Raw genomic sequence first — 14,181 nt, 5'->3', positions numbered from 1 at the left:
GAAACTGGGTTTTTTCATTCCAAAAGGAGTTAGGTAGCAGCTAGAATAAGACACTTAGGAGGTAGAAATCCTTTACAAATAATAAATAAATAAATAAACAAACCAGAAACCCGCCATAATTTTACTACAGATTCAACTACTGGAGCAGCTGATAAGAAAGACTACATAACACTATACTCATTCTCACTACATTTGCATTGCACATCATCCACCACTTATTGTGGCACTATGCATTTTCAAAAATAAAGCAATGAGGCATATAACTGGAGCACAACGGACACAGCCCCTAGTGCCTCCCTCTGCCTGCTTTGAAATCTGATGTTGATTTGTGCTGCAGATCTTAGATGAAGCTCAAGGCCAAGCTATGCTTCTTTTTGAGGAAGTATCATTCTACAGCTACAACTGTAGGAGAGATGACAGCAACTGAAAGGAATTGGTAATAGGTTCCTGAATTCAAAATCTAGAGAGACCACCAGGGTCACTGAGTCCAGTGCCCTGAAATCACAGGCAAAAATAAACATTGAATCCTCGAAATCCCACAGAAGCGTTCACTGTGTCTGCCCTTTCCCCCTCACAACAGTCTTTGACAAACTTATGGACATTAATCTAAAACAGCTAAAGCCCCAAACGTCACTACAGACAAGTGACCCAAAAGTGTCTCTGAATACGTACAACAGTGACTACAACAGTTTGAGCACTACTCAATAACTGATGTTTTGGTGGCCTGGGAGATGTAAATTGCTCATGATCTACTTTGAAGAGGACAGATTTCCATCTTGAAAAAACACACAGAAGCTACTGGAGAGCTATTTCACTGGCCGCTCTATAAAAAGGAAAAGATACTCATCTTCAATCTTCTTTTATACCGAGAGAGGAACCTACAGGTCAGGATTGGGGCAAGTAAACTGGAAGTGGCCTAGACTCTGCAGAAGGATTTGCAGTACTTTTTCTGCTTATAAAGGATTTCAGTTTAGCACTGCCAATACAATTTCTTCACTAGCTCAAAATAGTTTGAAATATCCAGTCGCCTACACCAATCCGTTATGAAAACATTCAGGTTTTGATGTTATACATCTGCTTCTATACAGAGCTCAGGTTTCAAGCAAGTAAACTAGCAGGCCATCCATCAGACCTGAGTTAGAAGATGCTCCATACTGCAGAAGCCCAGGTCAAGAAAGCATAGTGCTACTGCATTAAGAGAAAGCCCATACAACTGGCCTACTCAAAACCAGCATCACCCAACACATCTATCAAATTAGTCAAGACTTTGCCAACAGCAACTGCACAGACATTCTTAAGAGGATACATTCTCACTAAGACAAATGCTTGTTCACATTACCTTGCTGGAAACCTCGTATTCCACATGTTTCAGAAAAAGGCCCTTCTTCTCAGGTATAAGCTCCACCTGCACACTATCCTTGCTCAATAGCTCTTGTAGGGTGTGGGAAAGCAGCAGTGGATTTCCCTGGGGCGCCTGCATTAGAAACTGTTCTGGTTCCCTCGGTTCATTTACTGGAGGCTTTGCCAAATCTAAAAGACAAAAAGGGAAAAACAGTCCAGTAGACCTGATAAGATAAAGAAGTAGCCTTAAAATATTCTGTTCCCTTGCTCGGTGCTCCCACAGTGGTGCAACACTACCAGAACAGTCAAGCCACTCCCACAGGAGCCTATGCTACTTCGCACACGTTCAAGACATTGGTACCTCCCTCTTCAGAACACCCAGGAGCACCACCAATTATACCGAGTCAGAAAGACATCTCTACTAAGCAAAAGAAGAATCACAGGCCAAATTTGTTCTGTGAATCAGCTAAGAGGCCTGCATTTCCTGTCTGTCCAGCTCCCACCACAGCAGGATCTGCCAAAATGAACGAAACCCTAGCTCAGCACTTTTGGATCCTGCCTAGAACAACTCATGGAAGGAAAAAAAAAATGTGTTATTTTACTGCGCTGCAGAAATTTAATACATTAATTTTACATGTCATTACAAAGGAAGGAGACACTTCATTTGACTTAATTTTACTAAACTCTGTGGCAGTATGCTAGAGTGGGCGTGAATTACAATAATTTATTATGCCAATATGCTTAAGTTCAAAAGCAGTGGAAAAAAGTTCCTAATAAGGGCTACCAACCCAACAATTCCTCAATCACAGCAAGCTCTGGCAAAATCTTTCAAATATACCTATTCCACTGCTTGTAGCTAAAAAACAAACAGCTTTTCACAGTGAATTCAACCACAGCTGGACAGCTTTGGACAGAGATTCTAACTGATTCTCAGCCAGATGCAAAAGTGAAAAAAGATGGCTTTTAAGAATATGGCCCTGGAGAACTAACTACATCGAAGAAGGGGCAAAGTTGATGATTCACAGTACTCTCTTATCGAATGACTGACTGCAGCCCATTATCTCAACTTGACTTCATAACGACACGTATTATGCGACTGTAAACTAAGCTTGCTTTGTTTTTCAAAGCAACCCTTTTTCTCTACTCATTTCACACATAAGAAATAGGGTGCAAAATGTGGATATAACCCTGGAATCTATTCAGTCTATACCTGAGTTCTGTTCTCCAGTATGGAACGGGTGGGCTGCTTCCTCTCTGTGTATGTCTGTTTAACAGGGATACTGCGAGCAAGCTCTTTTACAAAGCAATTTGAATCCACTGATGAAAAGTGACCTAGAAAAGCTAGGCAGTATTAATTATCCCTTCCTTACCATTGTGCAGAAGTTACATCCCTTCTTAAACATATCAAAAATTTTGAGAACACAAAAAGACAGTAACACTATAGAAGCAAGAACCATTTCTTTAAGCTTTGATACATAGTTCAAAAAGTTGATAACTGTGTAAGAGATTAACTCAGGGAAGATAAGAACTCGTATCTTTAACTTGAAAGCCCTGACCTCCTCCTGGTAAGGATTTCCCACCTGTTCCTTCATGTGCTCTAGGCCCTGATAAATGGGGAAAACAGGTAATCTCCAACTCCCCATATACACAGCTTCAGAATAGACACTTCATTCTTTGTTCCATAAAACGGCTTAAGGAAACCAAACCAAATCCAGGACAAATGACCTTATCCCACATTTCATCAGGCTTCAGATTCCTGCTAATGTGACTCAGAGAAGCAAGTCTTAACACCTCTGCTTTAATAGACTTATGTATCACCTACTAACCCCACCTACGTAGCAGCTTCTAAAAAGTTCCAGCTACCTGCCAGAAATTTGTGGTAAGATAATGCAAGCTAATTCAATGTTGACATGGGATACTGCTGGATAAAGCGATAACATATCTGTACAGCCACTTTTCAGATAGATACTGAACTGAAAAGGAAAGAAAATTCAGAATACCGATAGCAAGGCAAAAGATTTTCTAGTGTAGGAAAATCCTTGCCCACCTGACCTTTCGTGGGGCAGCAAGGTATAATAAACCACACTATCAAGAGTAAGTGTCAAAAATACACACAAAAAGAACTATGGAAAGCACAAGACAGCCTTGCTCTCCAGAGCAGCGGTTCTCTGGGTGCACACCCTTGTAATTCTTGGTTTTAATTGCTCAAGACACATCAGTGAAATGCAACATGACACAGGAGGTTTTGTTACTCCTCCAGTGAACACACACACACACTTACACAGAATTTCACACTCCTCTGTGACGCTAAACCACTGGCTCACATTGCAGAGGCAGTCACTGCAAGCTAGCCTCCCAAAGAGGGGCAAGCCAAAATGCAACCCACCTATTTCCCTGAGAGCAGTGCCAATCTATACTAATACAACACTCCTCCTGCCCATTGATTCACTCTCCCTGCTTTCTATCTTTCTGCTGGCCAATGGACAAAGTGGGGCTTTCATGGCACAAACTGTTCCCTAAACTGGGGCTCAGCACTGTCTGGTAAACTACCGAAACCCCCAGTGGCAAAAGATAGTATCAGGAGAAAAAATTTATAGGATGAACCATAAATCCTTCAGTATTTCATCTGTAAGTCCTGGAACCTGCAGCATGATCAGCCAAACTGATGTTAAGAAGGACTCTCAGACTCATTACAGTGATCTGAACCCACATTACCCCGAAAAGCAACTGCAGAGTGAAGTCCCACAGAGAGAGCTAGACAAGACTCGGCAGTCCTTTGACAACTCGGTCATGCTGCTCTTTTCATTTATAATACTTTGCCAATTTTCATCGTTACTCTCTAAATTTGCTTTCCAAAATTCACCTACAGGAAATACTTTATCAGCAGTTCACACACTTGGCTCTTCCTGAAATATTTTGTAGCTTCTTTAGATCTCAACCTTGTCTAAATGTGTAAAATCATACCAATCAGACAACCATACAAACAAGTTTGAATAATTACTGTTTAATTAATAATCTCAGCGTGTTCCCTATCAACAAGACAGCTACTCAGAGTGAATTTACACCCTCAAACATTGGTCTGAGAAGACAGTAAGATGATTTTGGAACAGCTGTTAACCAGTTTTAGAAAACAGTTATCGCGGCATTAACACTAACCCTGCAGAGCAATACTGAAGCTATTCTTCAGCCCATTTTTCATTCTACTTACTAAAGAGTCAATTCAGGAACAGCCTCAAGAGCCCTGGCCAGGAATGGTGGACAATAGTGGGAACTCATTGGTATGAGCTCCTGTGTTCAACCAGTAAAAGGATTTACATGCATTGTAACAAAACACTTAACACTTCCCATCACGCACTCTCTGCTGGAGAATAGCTAATTTTGAAAACATTCCCTTTGGTTTCAGCAGATCATTATCTAGTAGAGTTTATATACATAGAGCAGCAAGTGAATACAGAAATGAGGTATGGAATGGTCCCCTGGAACACAGGGAAGCAGACAAAATAAAAATCAGCTTTTTTTGTGCAAGCTAGCCTTCTGCTACAGCAGTTTCTCAATCTGTTGTCAATAAGATACCAGGAAGTGGCCTGGTATAACTGAAAACAATTTGATATAAAAGTTAAAAGAATATATATATGCATACATATGCAAACAAGCAGACAACAAGAAATAAAAGTTTAAAGAAGCATTCAAAGCATAGCCTAAGTTTTGTTTGGTCATAAAAGAAAAAAACTACAAAAACACTGCATAATACTTTTTTTTTTGTTACAAGTCAGGTAGCCTTTGGACTAAAAGGAGTTGAGAAACTTATCCTGAGAACAACTGAAAGAGAAAGCTTTGCTACTTTATGCCACCCATTTCACCCTTTAGTTAGCAGCCACCGTTCATTACTTCCATTCATACAACTAGACAGCAACCTGCCCTCTCCAGAGTTACCAGTTTCCTCGATCAAAATTTCTAACATCAGGCATTTATCAAACCCAAAGTAGAATATCAAATGTCTGATTAGCTGCACACAGGTTTTACACGTGAGCAAGCATGTACAGAAGGGCAATGCAAGGGCTGGAAGCATAGGTGGTAAATCACAACACAGCTCTCCCTTCCCTATTTAAGTTCTGTCAGCCAAATTTGGAGGGCTTATCTCCATTTTACAGATGGTTGCTACTAACAACTCTTTATTATACCAAGGTGCTAATCAGCTAAATTTATTAGACACACTTAAGCAGAGGGTGTCATAGAATTACTTATTATATTAGTAGCAGATTTTCTAGAAGAAAGGAGTCTGAAAGGAAGCAAAGCCTTCAGGAAAAATAGCTAAGATTTCTTGTCCATCATCACAGGTCACAGCCATGCAGAGCAGAGGTGATCCCACTCACAGGGAACTCAGAGAACTGACTATTTTTGTACACAGATACCTCAGATTTCCCCCATGCAAAAATGAAGGCTCCACTACAAACTCCTGGGCCACGAATACTCAAGCAGCAATGTAAATATCATTCATCAGCATTTCCCCTTCCTTTCTGTCTTCTCATGAAAAGCCTCAGGAATTATGGAAATCTTTCCCCCTTATTGTGTCAAACACATGCCTCTGTAATTCCAGAATTCAGTGTCCACATCAACCTCTTGGAAAGCTGGTGCATATTTCAACTACAGCTTCAAGTAGATTCCCTTCCTCACTTTTTTCTTTTAATTCTTACATAATTTGAAATCCCCTAGAAACAAGAAAAGAAAAACGGAAGTCCCACCAAAAAAAAACCAAAAAAATCAAACAAACCAAAACTTTCTTCCTATTAAGGGCTCTACATATTTTTGAGACAACTCTATACAACTTGTTTGGGGGTTTTTTTGAGGAATTTAAAACCATGCATTTCTTATTTAGAAAGGAGCAACACAAAGGAATCGGTCTATTTTATCTAACAAAGCTGACAGATACACAGATCTAGGTTCAATGTGGATGGGATGTCTGTATTTGTTACTAGGTACAAGAAAAGTAATCATATTTAGCTTCACTTTAATGAAGAGATAGTGCAATAGTGTCCTTCCTTCTCCCTCACGACAATCCACTTGTAAATACAAGCTATCCAATGCCAAAACAAGACAAAATAAAATAATACACATACGATGATAAAATTAGATGTTGGAAAACAGGCTCCAACATTTTGGTTTTCTCCTTAAAAAAAACCAAAAAAATAGCCACCACAGCTTTCTCAGTGCAGATGTCAAAAATGCATCCTGCACTGGCTGGTCTGGATTATTTGGATCGTTTTTTTTCTTTTGGTTGTTTTGGGGTTTTTTTTCCCCCCTTTGTTTTTGAGGTATTGGGGGTAGTTATGGTTTGGGGCAGGGGGGGTTGTGGTTGGTCAGCTGGGGTTTTTTTTCCAGCTAAGTTTCAGATTGCTATTCAACACTTGGTGCTTTTCAAGATGAAGCAGATAAGTAATGGCACAACTCAAAAATAGGTGAGGTTATCTCAGCTTTATTTAATAATAATTAAAAAGCACTAGCATTTCAGCATTCCCCTACAGCTGTAGACCTCTAACTGCTTCTCAAAATATCACAAAATATACAGCAGAAAAAACTCCAAGTTATCTCCTTCCAATGTCACACAGTAAATCTGTGTGACAAAACAAAGAACTAACTTTAAGCCTAGTGCCCTGTTCTTTTAGCTATGCTGTTAGATCATCAAGTGATTAATCAAGCGATTTCCCAAGTCTGGGAATACAAGGAACACATTCCATTTGCAAGTCAGCCACGGAGCCATAGTTCCAAACTGTAGCAAACACAATGAAGAGAGATGGAGCTACACACATTGAAGAAATAACAGGATTAGGAGAGAAAAGTCCATCGAGGAATGTTCCCAAAGACTACAGAGAAAGTCAAATCCTCACTAGGGCAGTTTCCCAGCTTACAACGGAAGATTGCTAAACTATCATTTTTCACACTCAGCTCTAACAAAGGGGTTGGAAGTGTAAAAATTCACACCCAAAAAGGTAACCCAACAAGTAATAACACATACAACTGTTCTCCAGGAAACTTATACAAGGGCATTTTAGCTTCAGTACAAAACTGCCAAGTTTCCACAATTATCCTTCCTTATACAGGTCAAGAAAAATCCCAACAGAATAAATTGCTTATCTTTTTGTTTTGCTTCTCATCTTCCTTGCACGTTTCTCACCCTCTTAATAACGCTGGGTAAAAACTTGATCTTGGCATTTAAGCATTAAAAAAATGGTGTGCCACTCCACACACTACGGTCTCCCAATGGTCTTTTCACGCGTTTTGTAACTAGAACAAACTCATTCACATCTCAAATTCTGTTGAAAAGCAATCACCAAAGCTCCCCTCCTTTTGTATCAGTTCCACATGTCTTTAACTGATAAATTTATTTCCATCAACCTGCACCAACCCACTAAAACTTGAAGATTGTGGGGGAAATCAGAGCGGTTCTGTGCAAATTCTGTCTGCAACTGGCACAGCCCTCCCTACCAAGCCTACAGGCTGCACACACAGTTAAAGATTTACCACTAGAAGAAAAGGAGACAACCCCCTCCCTCGCCAGCCAACACACCTGGATTAGCTCCCTACAATCATTGCAAAACAGGCTCAAATGGGAGCAAAAGAAAAAAAAAAGTCAATACAAGCGACTTTGAAAAACTGGCTTTAATGTATTGGACATTATACTTTTTCTCTTCTCTCTTGATTGTGTTAAAGTGCTTTAACCCTGCAAAATAAAAAAGACAGCATTTGCATGTGCTGTCATAGGTGGGAATCAACGATCCCTGTCAGGACTCTCATTACTCAGGAGATTTAGATCCTCCTAGAATGTTCACTGACAAGCTGCTGATCTCCAAAAAAGTTACATATGGCTGTGAAACTTCCAAGATGACTGAACCCGCATCATGATGCTAGAAATGAAAGCATTCCTGCTTTCACAGCATCATTTTTCTTTTGCTAAGATCATTAGATACCTTCTCTCAGTGTTCACAATACAAGCTTTGTCAAAGAAAGCCAAGTTTTCTAAATAAGGATGAGTAGATCAGACAGTTAGAGAAGCACCCTCACCAGCGTGGAGGTTAATCGGGTCAAGAATACTCCATTCAGAGACAACTGTTTTAACTCTATAAGGCTCCTGAAGCAGATGGTAAATCCATAATAGACATACCTGAACAAGCTCTCTCTTTGGTACAGTACGACATTTTTTCCACAAAGGCTGCTGTTCAATATCCAAATATCTTACATCAGTCCTGGACAGAAATATTCCAAAATAATTTATTTATAAGCATTATCCGCATCAGGAGCATCACAGGCCTATCAAAAGCACACTCACACTGGATCCTGAATATAATCAAACCAAACCACTTTTCCCTGCATGAAGCTTACCCACTTGTAACGTCTACTAGTTTTTCTTTCCAAACAGAGAGAAAAAATTACTATGCACAGAGCAGCAATTGCCAGTATGAAACTTCAGCCACTTTAAGAGAACTCTGAAGAACTGTATTACTCTGTTTCCCTCAGCTTAACCGTTACGAGCGTAGCATGTTATTTTCTTAATTCACCCAGATCTCCCTCCATTTCTCATTTCACAACAAGCGCTGGCAGCATTTGGCTGCAAGTTTCTCGATCCCAGATCCAGCTGCACGCTCCTTAAAACTTCAGCGTTCGGAGCTGCTTCCTCCTTTCCATGCTGGATCTGCTTTTGGCTTGGGTCAGTAAGGAGGAGACGTGGCCTCCGTCCGGGACCGACTGTGACAGTGTGCCTACCGAACCGCTTCAGTTCTCCCCGCATGCTTTAACGTGCCCCTGGGTCCACTTCAGCGGGCGGGGGACAAGCAGACGACAGAAAGTCACTTCAGCACCCACAGACGCGCTCGGCCGCACGACTCCCGAGAGGAAAAGCTCTGGTTCGCGCCCCGTCCCCGCGTTAAGCCCCGGCAGAAGGGCTCCCTGCCAGGCTGACCTCCTGCCGAGCCGCCGGGCACTGCGAGGCGGCCGCCGGGGCAGGCAAACCCAGCGTCCCGGGGCGCCCACCAACGCTCCCCCCTTATTCATCACCGAGGGACTGAGGCCACCTTCGCCAGGGGAGGGGACCCCCCCCCCCCCGCCACCACGAAACGGGCACCGCCGAGGCCCGGCCGTGGCCTGGCGGCGGGGCAAGCCCGCCTGCGGGCCGGGGCCGGCCCGGCACCCGCCGCCCCGGGGCGGAGGAGGAGACGGCGGCGCCTTTTTACCTCAGGTTTTGGCGGGGGGAGCGGCCCCGACCCCGCCCGAGGAGCCCCGTCAGCCTCCCCGAGCCGCCGGCGGCAGGGAAGGGGGCACCGCGGCGGCCCCGGAGCCGGGGAGCGGGCGGCGCCGCCCCGCCACCCACACCCGCCCTGCGGGCACCCGCCGCCCCGTACCTGTGCCGGCGCCCGCGGTGCCTGCGGGCGGTTCGCCGTCCATCGCGGCGGCAGTCATGTGAGGCCGGGGCCCGGCGGCCGCCCTCCCCTTCCTCCGCAGCTCCCGCCTGTCAGCGCGGGCGGAGCGGGCGGGGAGAGGCCGCCTCCCGCGGGGCCGGGGCGTGGGGGCGGCCGGCAGGCAAGGGACGGCGTGGGGCGAGACGGGGAGGGGACACACACTCACGGGGCTTCGGCCGGGCTCTCCTCGTCGGGGGACATGGCAAAATACGGTCGCTTGTGGCAGCACTTGGCGATAACGTCCCTGATGAGGCAACACGCTTCAACACGCGCGTCGGTTCTGGGGGCTCAAGGCTGGCGGGAACGCGTCGGGTTTCTCCCAGCGGGGTCTGGGGCTCCCAGAGAGGCAGTAAGCCGTCCCCGCTGCCGGCGGGATTGCTCAAAGCGCTTCTACGCCACTTCAAGATTAATCCTAAACCTTTCAAACATCTTAAAGCATAGAAAAAGAAGCGATCGGCTCATGGGCTTAATACAGGCTTTATTCCGAAATCAAATTAATTTTCCTTCTGAAGGCTGGAAAGGATGCTTACTGGGAACGTGAACTGCAGGCAGATTTCATTGTGCGCTACGAAAAGTAGACGAGTTGTCGGTCGCGGTAGTAAGACAGTCCAGTCACGTGGCGACAGACGGGGAGGCTGTACTTGGTATTTCGAGTCAGATGAGATACTCCAAGACAACGTTGGTCTATTTTCTTTCACTGAGTTACCTTTTTCCCCGGCATTTAATTGCTCCTGCTATCTAGTCAATCAATCAGGGTGTTTCCTACACTCAGTATTTTTGGTATTTTGGATACACCTGGATTTTTATGAAATATTCTTGATGATAAGTTAAAGTAGGTATTTAATGTTTTTCCAAAGAAAAAGCCGTTGTAACATTTGTGCTATGCACCAGAAGGAATGCACTAACAAAGGTAAATATGGTAGAAACAAACATCAGCCTGTTCAGGAAAGCACAGAAATATGAGCATTTGGAATGCAAATACACTTTCTAAAACTGCATAAAAATAAGAATTCCAGGTATGAATGCCTCTCATTTTATTAGTGATCCCCCCCCCCCACTTCCTGTACTTTATTAGTCAGGAATGATATGGTCAACACTGGTGAAAAATAAGGCGTATGTTTTGTGAAGTGGTTTTCCTGAAAAAACCATCAAACAAGCAAGACACACACAAACATGTGTAGATTCTGGACCTCCAGATTAAGATGCTACCAATCCATAATAATGATTTATGTTTTTAATATCCAAAGTATTGGATACATTCACTAATTAATGTTCCTGATAGTTATTAATCATGGGAAGATAGTTATCTCCACTATATGCACAGAGAACTAAACCAGAAAGTTATAAAGCGAGAATTATTGCAGGTGTAAGTAATTACGATCATAATGCCGTCCCTTGAAACTTTTCATGCTGCTACAGAGATGTGAATGACTTGAGTGATTCTCCTTTTCCTTCTGCCTCTTGCCTCAGTGCTATTTCAGCTGAGATCCCCACAAGCGTGGGTGCAGACTAAAGCTGTGTATAAAATTAAAAAAAGCATGGCATTATTTAAGCTGAGAGGCCCTTCAAATCATGTTTATACAGCAGCCGAGTGGAGAGTTTTGCATGCTCAGCACTTCTGAAAACTAAGCGCTACACAATTTTTCGCCTATATAGCATTTTTTGAGAAAATGAATGGAGGAATCAACATGTTCTCATTCAGCTATAGATTTTTGATTGGTCTGTACTTAAGCTAATAGCATAACTATTTATTTGGTATAAATAAGACATTCTCAACTGAAGATTGCTTTTGCAACCCATGGGAGGAGTCTTGAAGAAAAATACTGTGAAAAGTAATTCAATTGCAGAAATAATTTTTGAACAGGGCTAGAAAGATTGTGCTTGACATAAGTTATTGAACACTTCCCTATTTGCTGTAAGTGCAGCAAAAGCTTCTGGAAAACCTGTAGCATGAAGAAACTATAATCACTAAAGAAAGAAAGAAAGGGCACATGTCAGCAGGTTCCAGGTAACAAATGTAATGCAAAAGTACGTGACTACCTGAGGCCCTAGCCTTTCAATGCATCATTCTGGGCACATCCTATCAGTATTAGATAAAATTTCATACAGACCACAACAGCTTCCTTACTCCTTCAGAATTCAGTTTAGGAAACGGTGCTTTCAGCTCCACTATTCTCAGATCACTTGCACTCAGTAAAATTCATGAGGCATTGCTCGTTTGACAGTTGTGTTACAAAAAGCCACTCCCGCTAGCTTGCTTTCCCAAAATTTCCCATTGATTAGGAGTTTTGCATGTGGAATACTTACAGGAACAGGCTCCAGCTGCCAGTGCCAAAATCTGTGGTTTTAAAAGTTGTTCCACTCACCCTCAGATTGCTGAGTGAGGACTGGAAGAGAAAGAATAGCAGTGAGATAGCACAGGGACTAAAATTTCAATAGAAGAAAGGAAAGGGGGAAGGAAGGAAGGAAGGAAGAGAAATCAAAAGTCTCTGTGAAGTAAGGGAAAGTGCAAATAGCAGACCATGCAAAGATAGGAAAGGAGGATCCAACATTTAGATTCAGTGTTCAACCAAAGCGATTGTAAAAGTAGTAGTTAGCTTGCAAACAGGAAGAAAGGTAATATGCAAAAATTGCACATTCCAACAATACAGGCAACTGTGAGAGTGGTGAAACACAGGTGAGAGACTGCATACATGCTCCTGGAAGAGCCATGGAATCTTGAGGACCCAGCTGGGACTACGGATTGAACCACAGCATGTCCTCACATTTGGAAAAATATATGGTTGTGATGGCAGGACAGGTAACAGCATTTTCTTTAGCATGTCAATGCTGCTGCAAACTAGGAAATCAAAAGTCTGGTCAACTACCATGATATAACGAGGGGAAAAAAAGTAACTGCAGAAAGCGCCAGTCATCATTTCCATTCATAAGCACTGCCCGTAGCTTAAATACGGAACTGACACGCTCAACCAATTGAATTTGAATGGAATTAGGGTGCCATCTTGTGACTAGCTGATAACTTACAGCACTGGCGTTTCTTGGCTTAATTTCTTACATACCTTCTCTCAAGATTTTATCAAAACATGAAAGATACTGCAACGTAAGAGAGGGTCTAAATTTAAAATGCTAAGGACAATACCTGTTCTACTCTTCTCACAAGTTTTTTATGCTGGCATTCTTATTCTGTACAATTTGATTGAAAACACTGGGCTAAAAAACAACCAAAAAACCCTACACAAAATGCAAGCGGTCATCTCAGAAGTGAACACAAATGAACTATGCCTCAAGAACTGTTCTGATCTTTTTCCTCCAAAAATATCACCAAAACCTCAAGATGGTATCCAAGACAAATTCCAGGTTCCCTTTGCCACTTTGAATATATCGTATTAGCACGCATGCTGAAAAAAATGACACTCCACGTATTTTTGCATCAACCTGAGGTGCCCGAGAATTAAGGTAATGGTGTAATCAATAGAGGTCATCTCTCTCGTAAAGTTGGTCACAGTGGTAGCCACCGTGAGAGAACTTTACCAGTTTAAAAATCATACTATGATGTTAGGATTACGCAAGGTAACACTTCAGATCACTGGAAAACACTAGAGAGAGATACTCGTCTTGTCCTTCTGTCTGTACCACCGCACCGAGAGATCGCCGTGCCGAGCCAGGTTCTCTGCCCCGTTGGAAGGCTTCTCCCGCTAACCGGAGCGCTGCAGCGGTGATGCGGGATGGCGAGCGTCATATTTTACCTCACGGAAAACGGTTATTTAAAACCCACAAAGGTCTTGTGGGGATTAATACAACGCTCGGAGACGACCTGGTATATTCGACCCACAGTGGCCCGGACATGGCTAGCTGTGAGCTAGCAAGCCGCTCCCGTCGCTTGAGACCCCAGAGGCCTCGCCGCCCCCGCCCGGCGGACAGCCCCTGCCCGCCATGTCGCCTGGCCCGGCCGGGCCCCTCGCGGGGCTGATGTGGCGGCTGCCGTCGGGCCGTACCATCCGGCCCCGCCGCCTGCGGGGGAGGGGGGGGTGCCGCCGCACCCCGTGGGCTCGCCGCGCCCGAGCACAAACGCGCCGGTGTCGGCGCAGCGCCGCGCGCCTCCCCCTCTGCACGAGCTTGGTAGCGTCCGCGCGGGCACCGCCAGCCTTCGGGCAAGCCCACGGTGGAAGGTTTGTAGGGGGGGCGACGGGCAGGTTTCGCGTCAGCGCCCTGTCCTGTCACCTTCCGCCTAGCGCTGGACAGGGGAATACGCTGAGCTGCCGAAATCGCAGGAAGTCCTCGCTCTGCTTCAGCGCAGTTAACTGTCACGGCGCCTCCCGCTTTCCGCTTCCCAAAAAATGGTTCGGCCGAACCCCACCTCGGCAGACTGGAAGGAGGCGCCATCTTGGGC

The 14,181-nt window shown here is 44.1% G+C and overlaps 1 protein-coding gene across 11 annotated transcripts in view; it reads right to left on the bottom strand.

Annotated features, from left to right (window-relative positions):
* The window catches only part of SNX8 (sorting nexin 8), a 28,546-nt gene extending 14,365 nt beyond the window's left edge, over window positions 1-14,181 (bottom strand). Inside the window, exons 1-3 of one of the 11 annotated variants that reach the window (XM_030001308.1) lie at window positions 13,787-14,181; window positions 12,099-12,178; window positions 1,340-1,530 (exon numbers count right to left, since the gene is read on the bottom strand). In XM_030001308.1, the coding sequence (XP_029857168.1) occupies window positions 1,340-1,480 (141 nt within the window). In that variant the 5' untranslated portion in view covers window positions 1,481-1,530; window positions 12,099-12,178; window positions 13,787-14,181. The other 10 variants (XM_030001303.2, XM_030001305.2, XM_030001306.2 and 7 more) reach the window with 10 other exon arrangements.

The sequence above is a fragment of the Aquila chrysaetos genome, chromosome 25, assembly GCF_900496995.4.
Source record: "Aquila chrysaetos chrysaetos chromosome 25, bAquChr1.4, whole genome shotgun sequence".
In the NCBI taxonomy this organism is placed as follows: domain Eukaryota; kingdom Metazoa; phylum Chordata; class Aves; order Accipitriformes; family Accipitridae; genus Aquila; species Aquila chrysaetos.
Note: the sequence above shows the minus strand (reverse complement) of the source record. Positions and strands in the feature narration are given on the sequence as shown.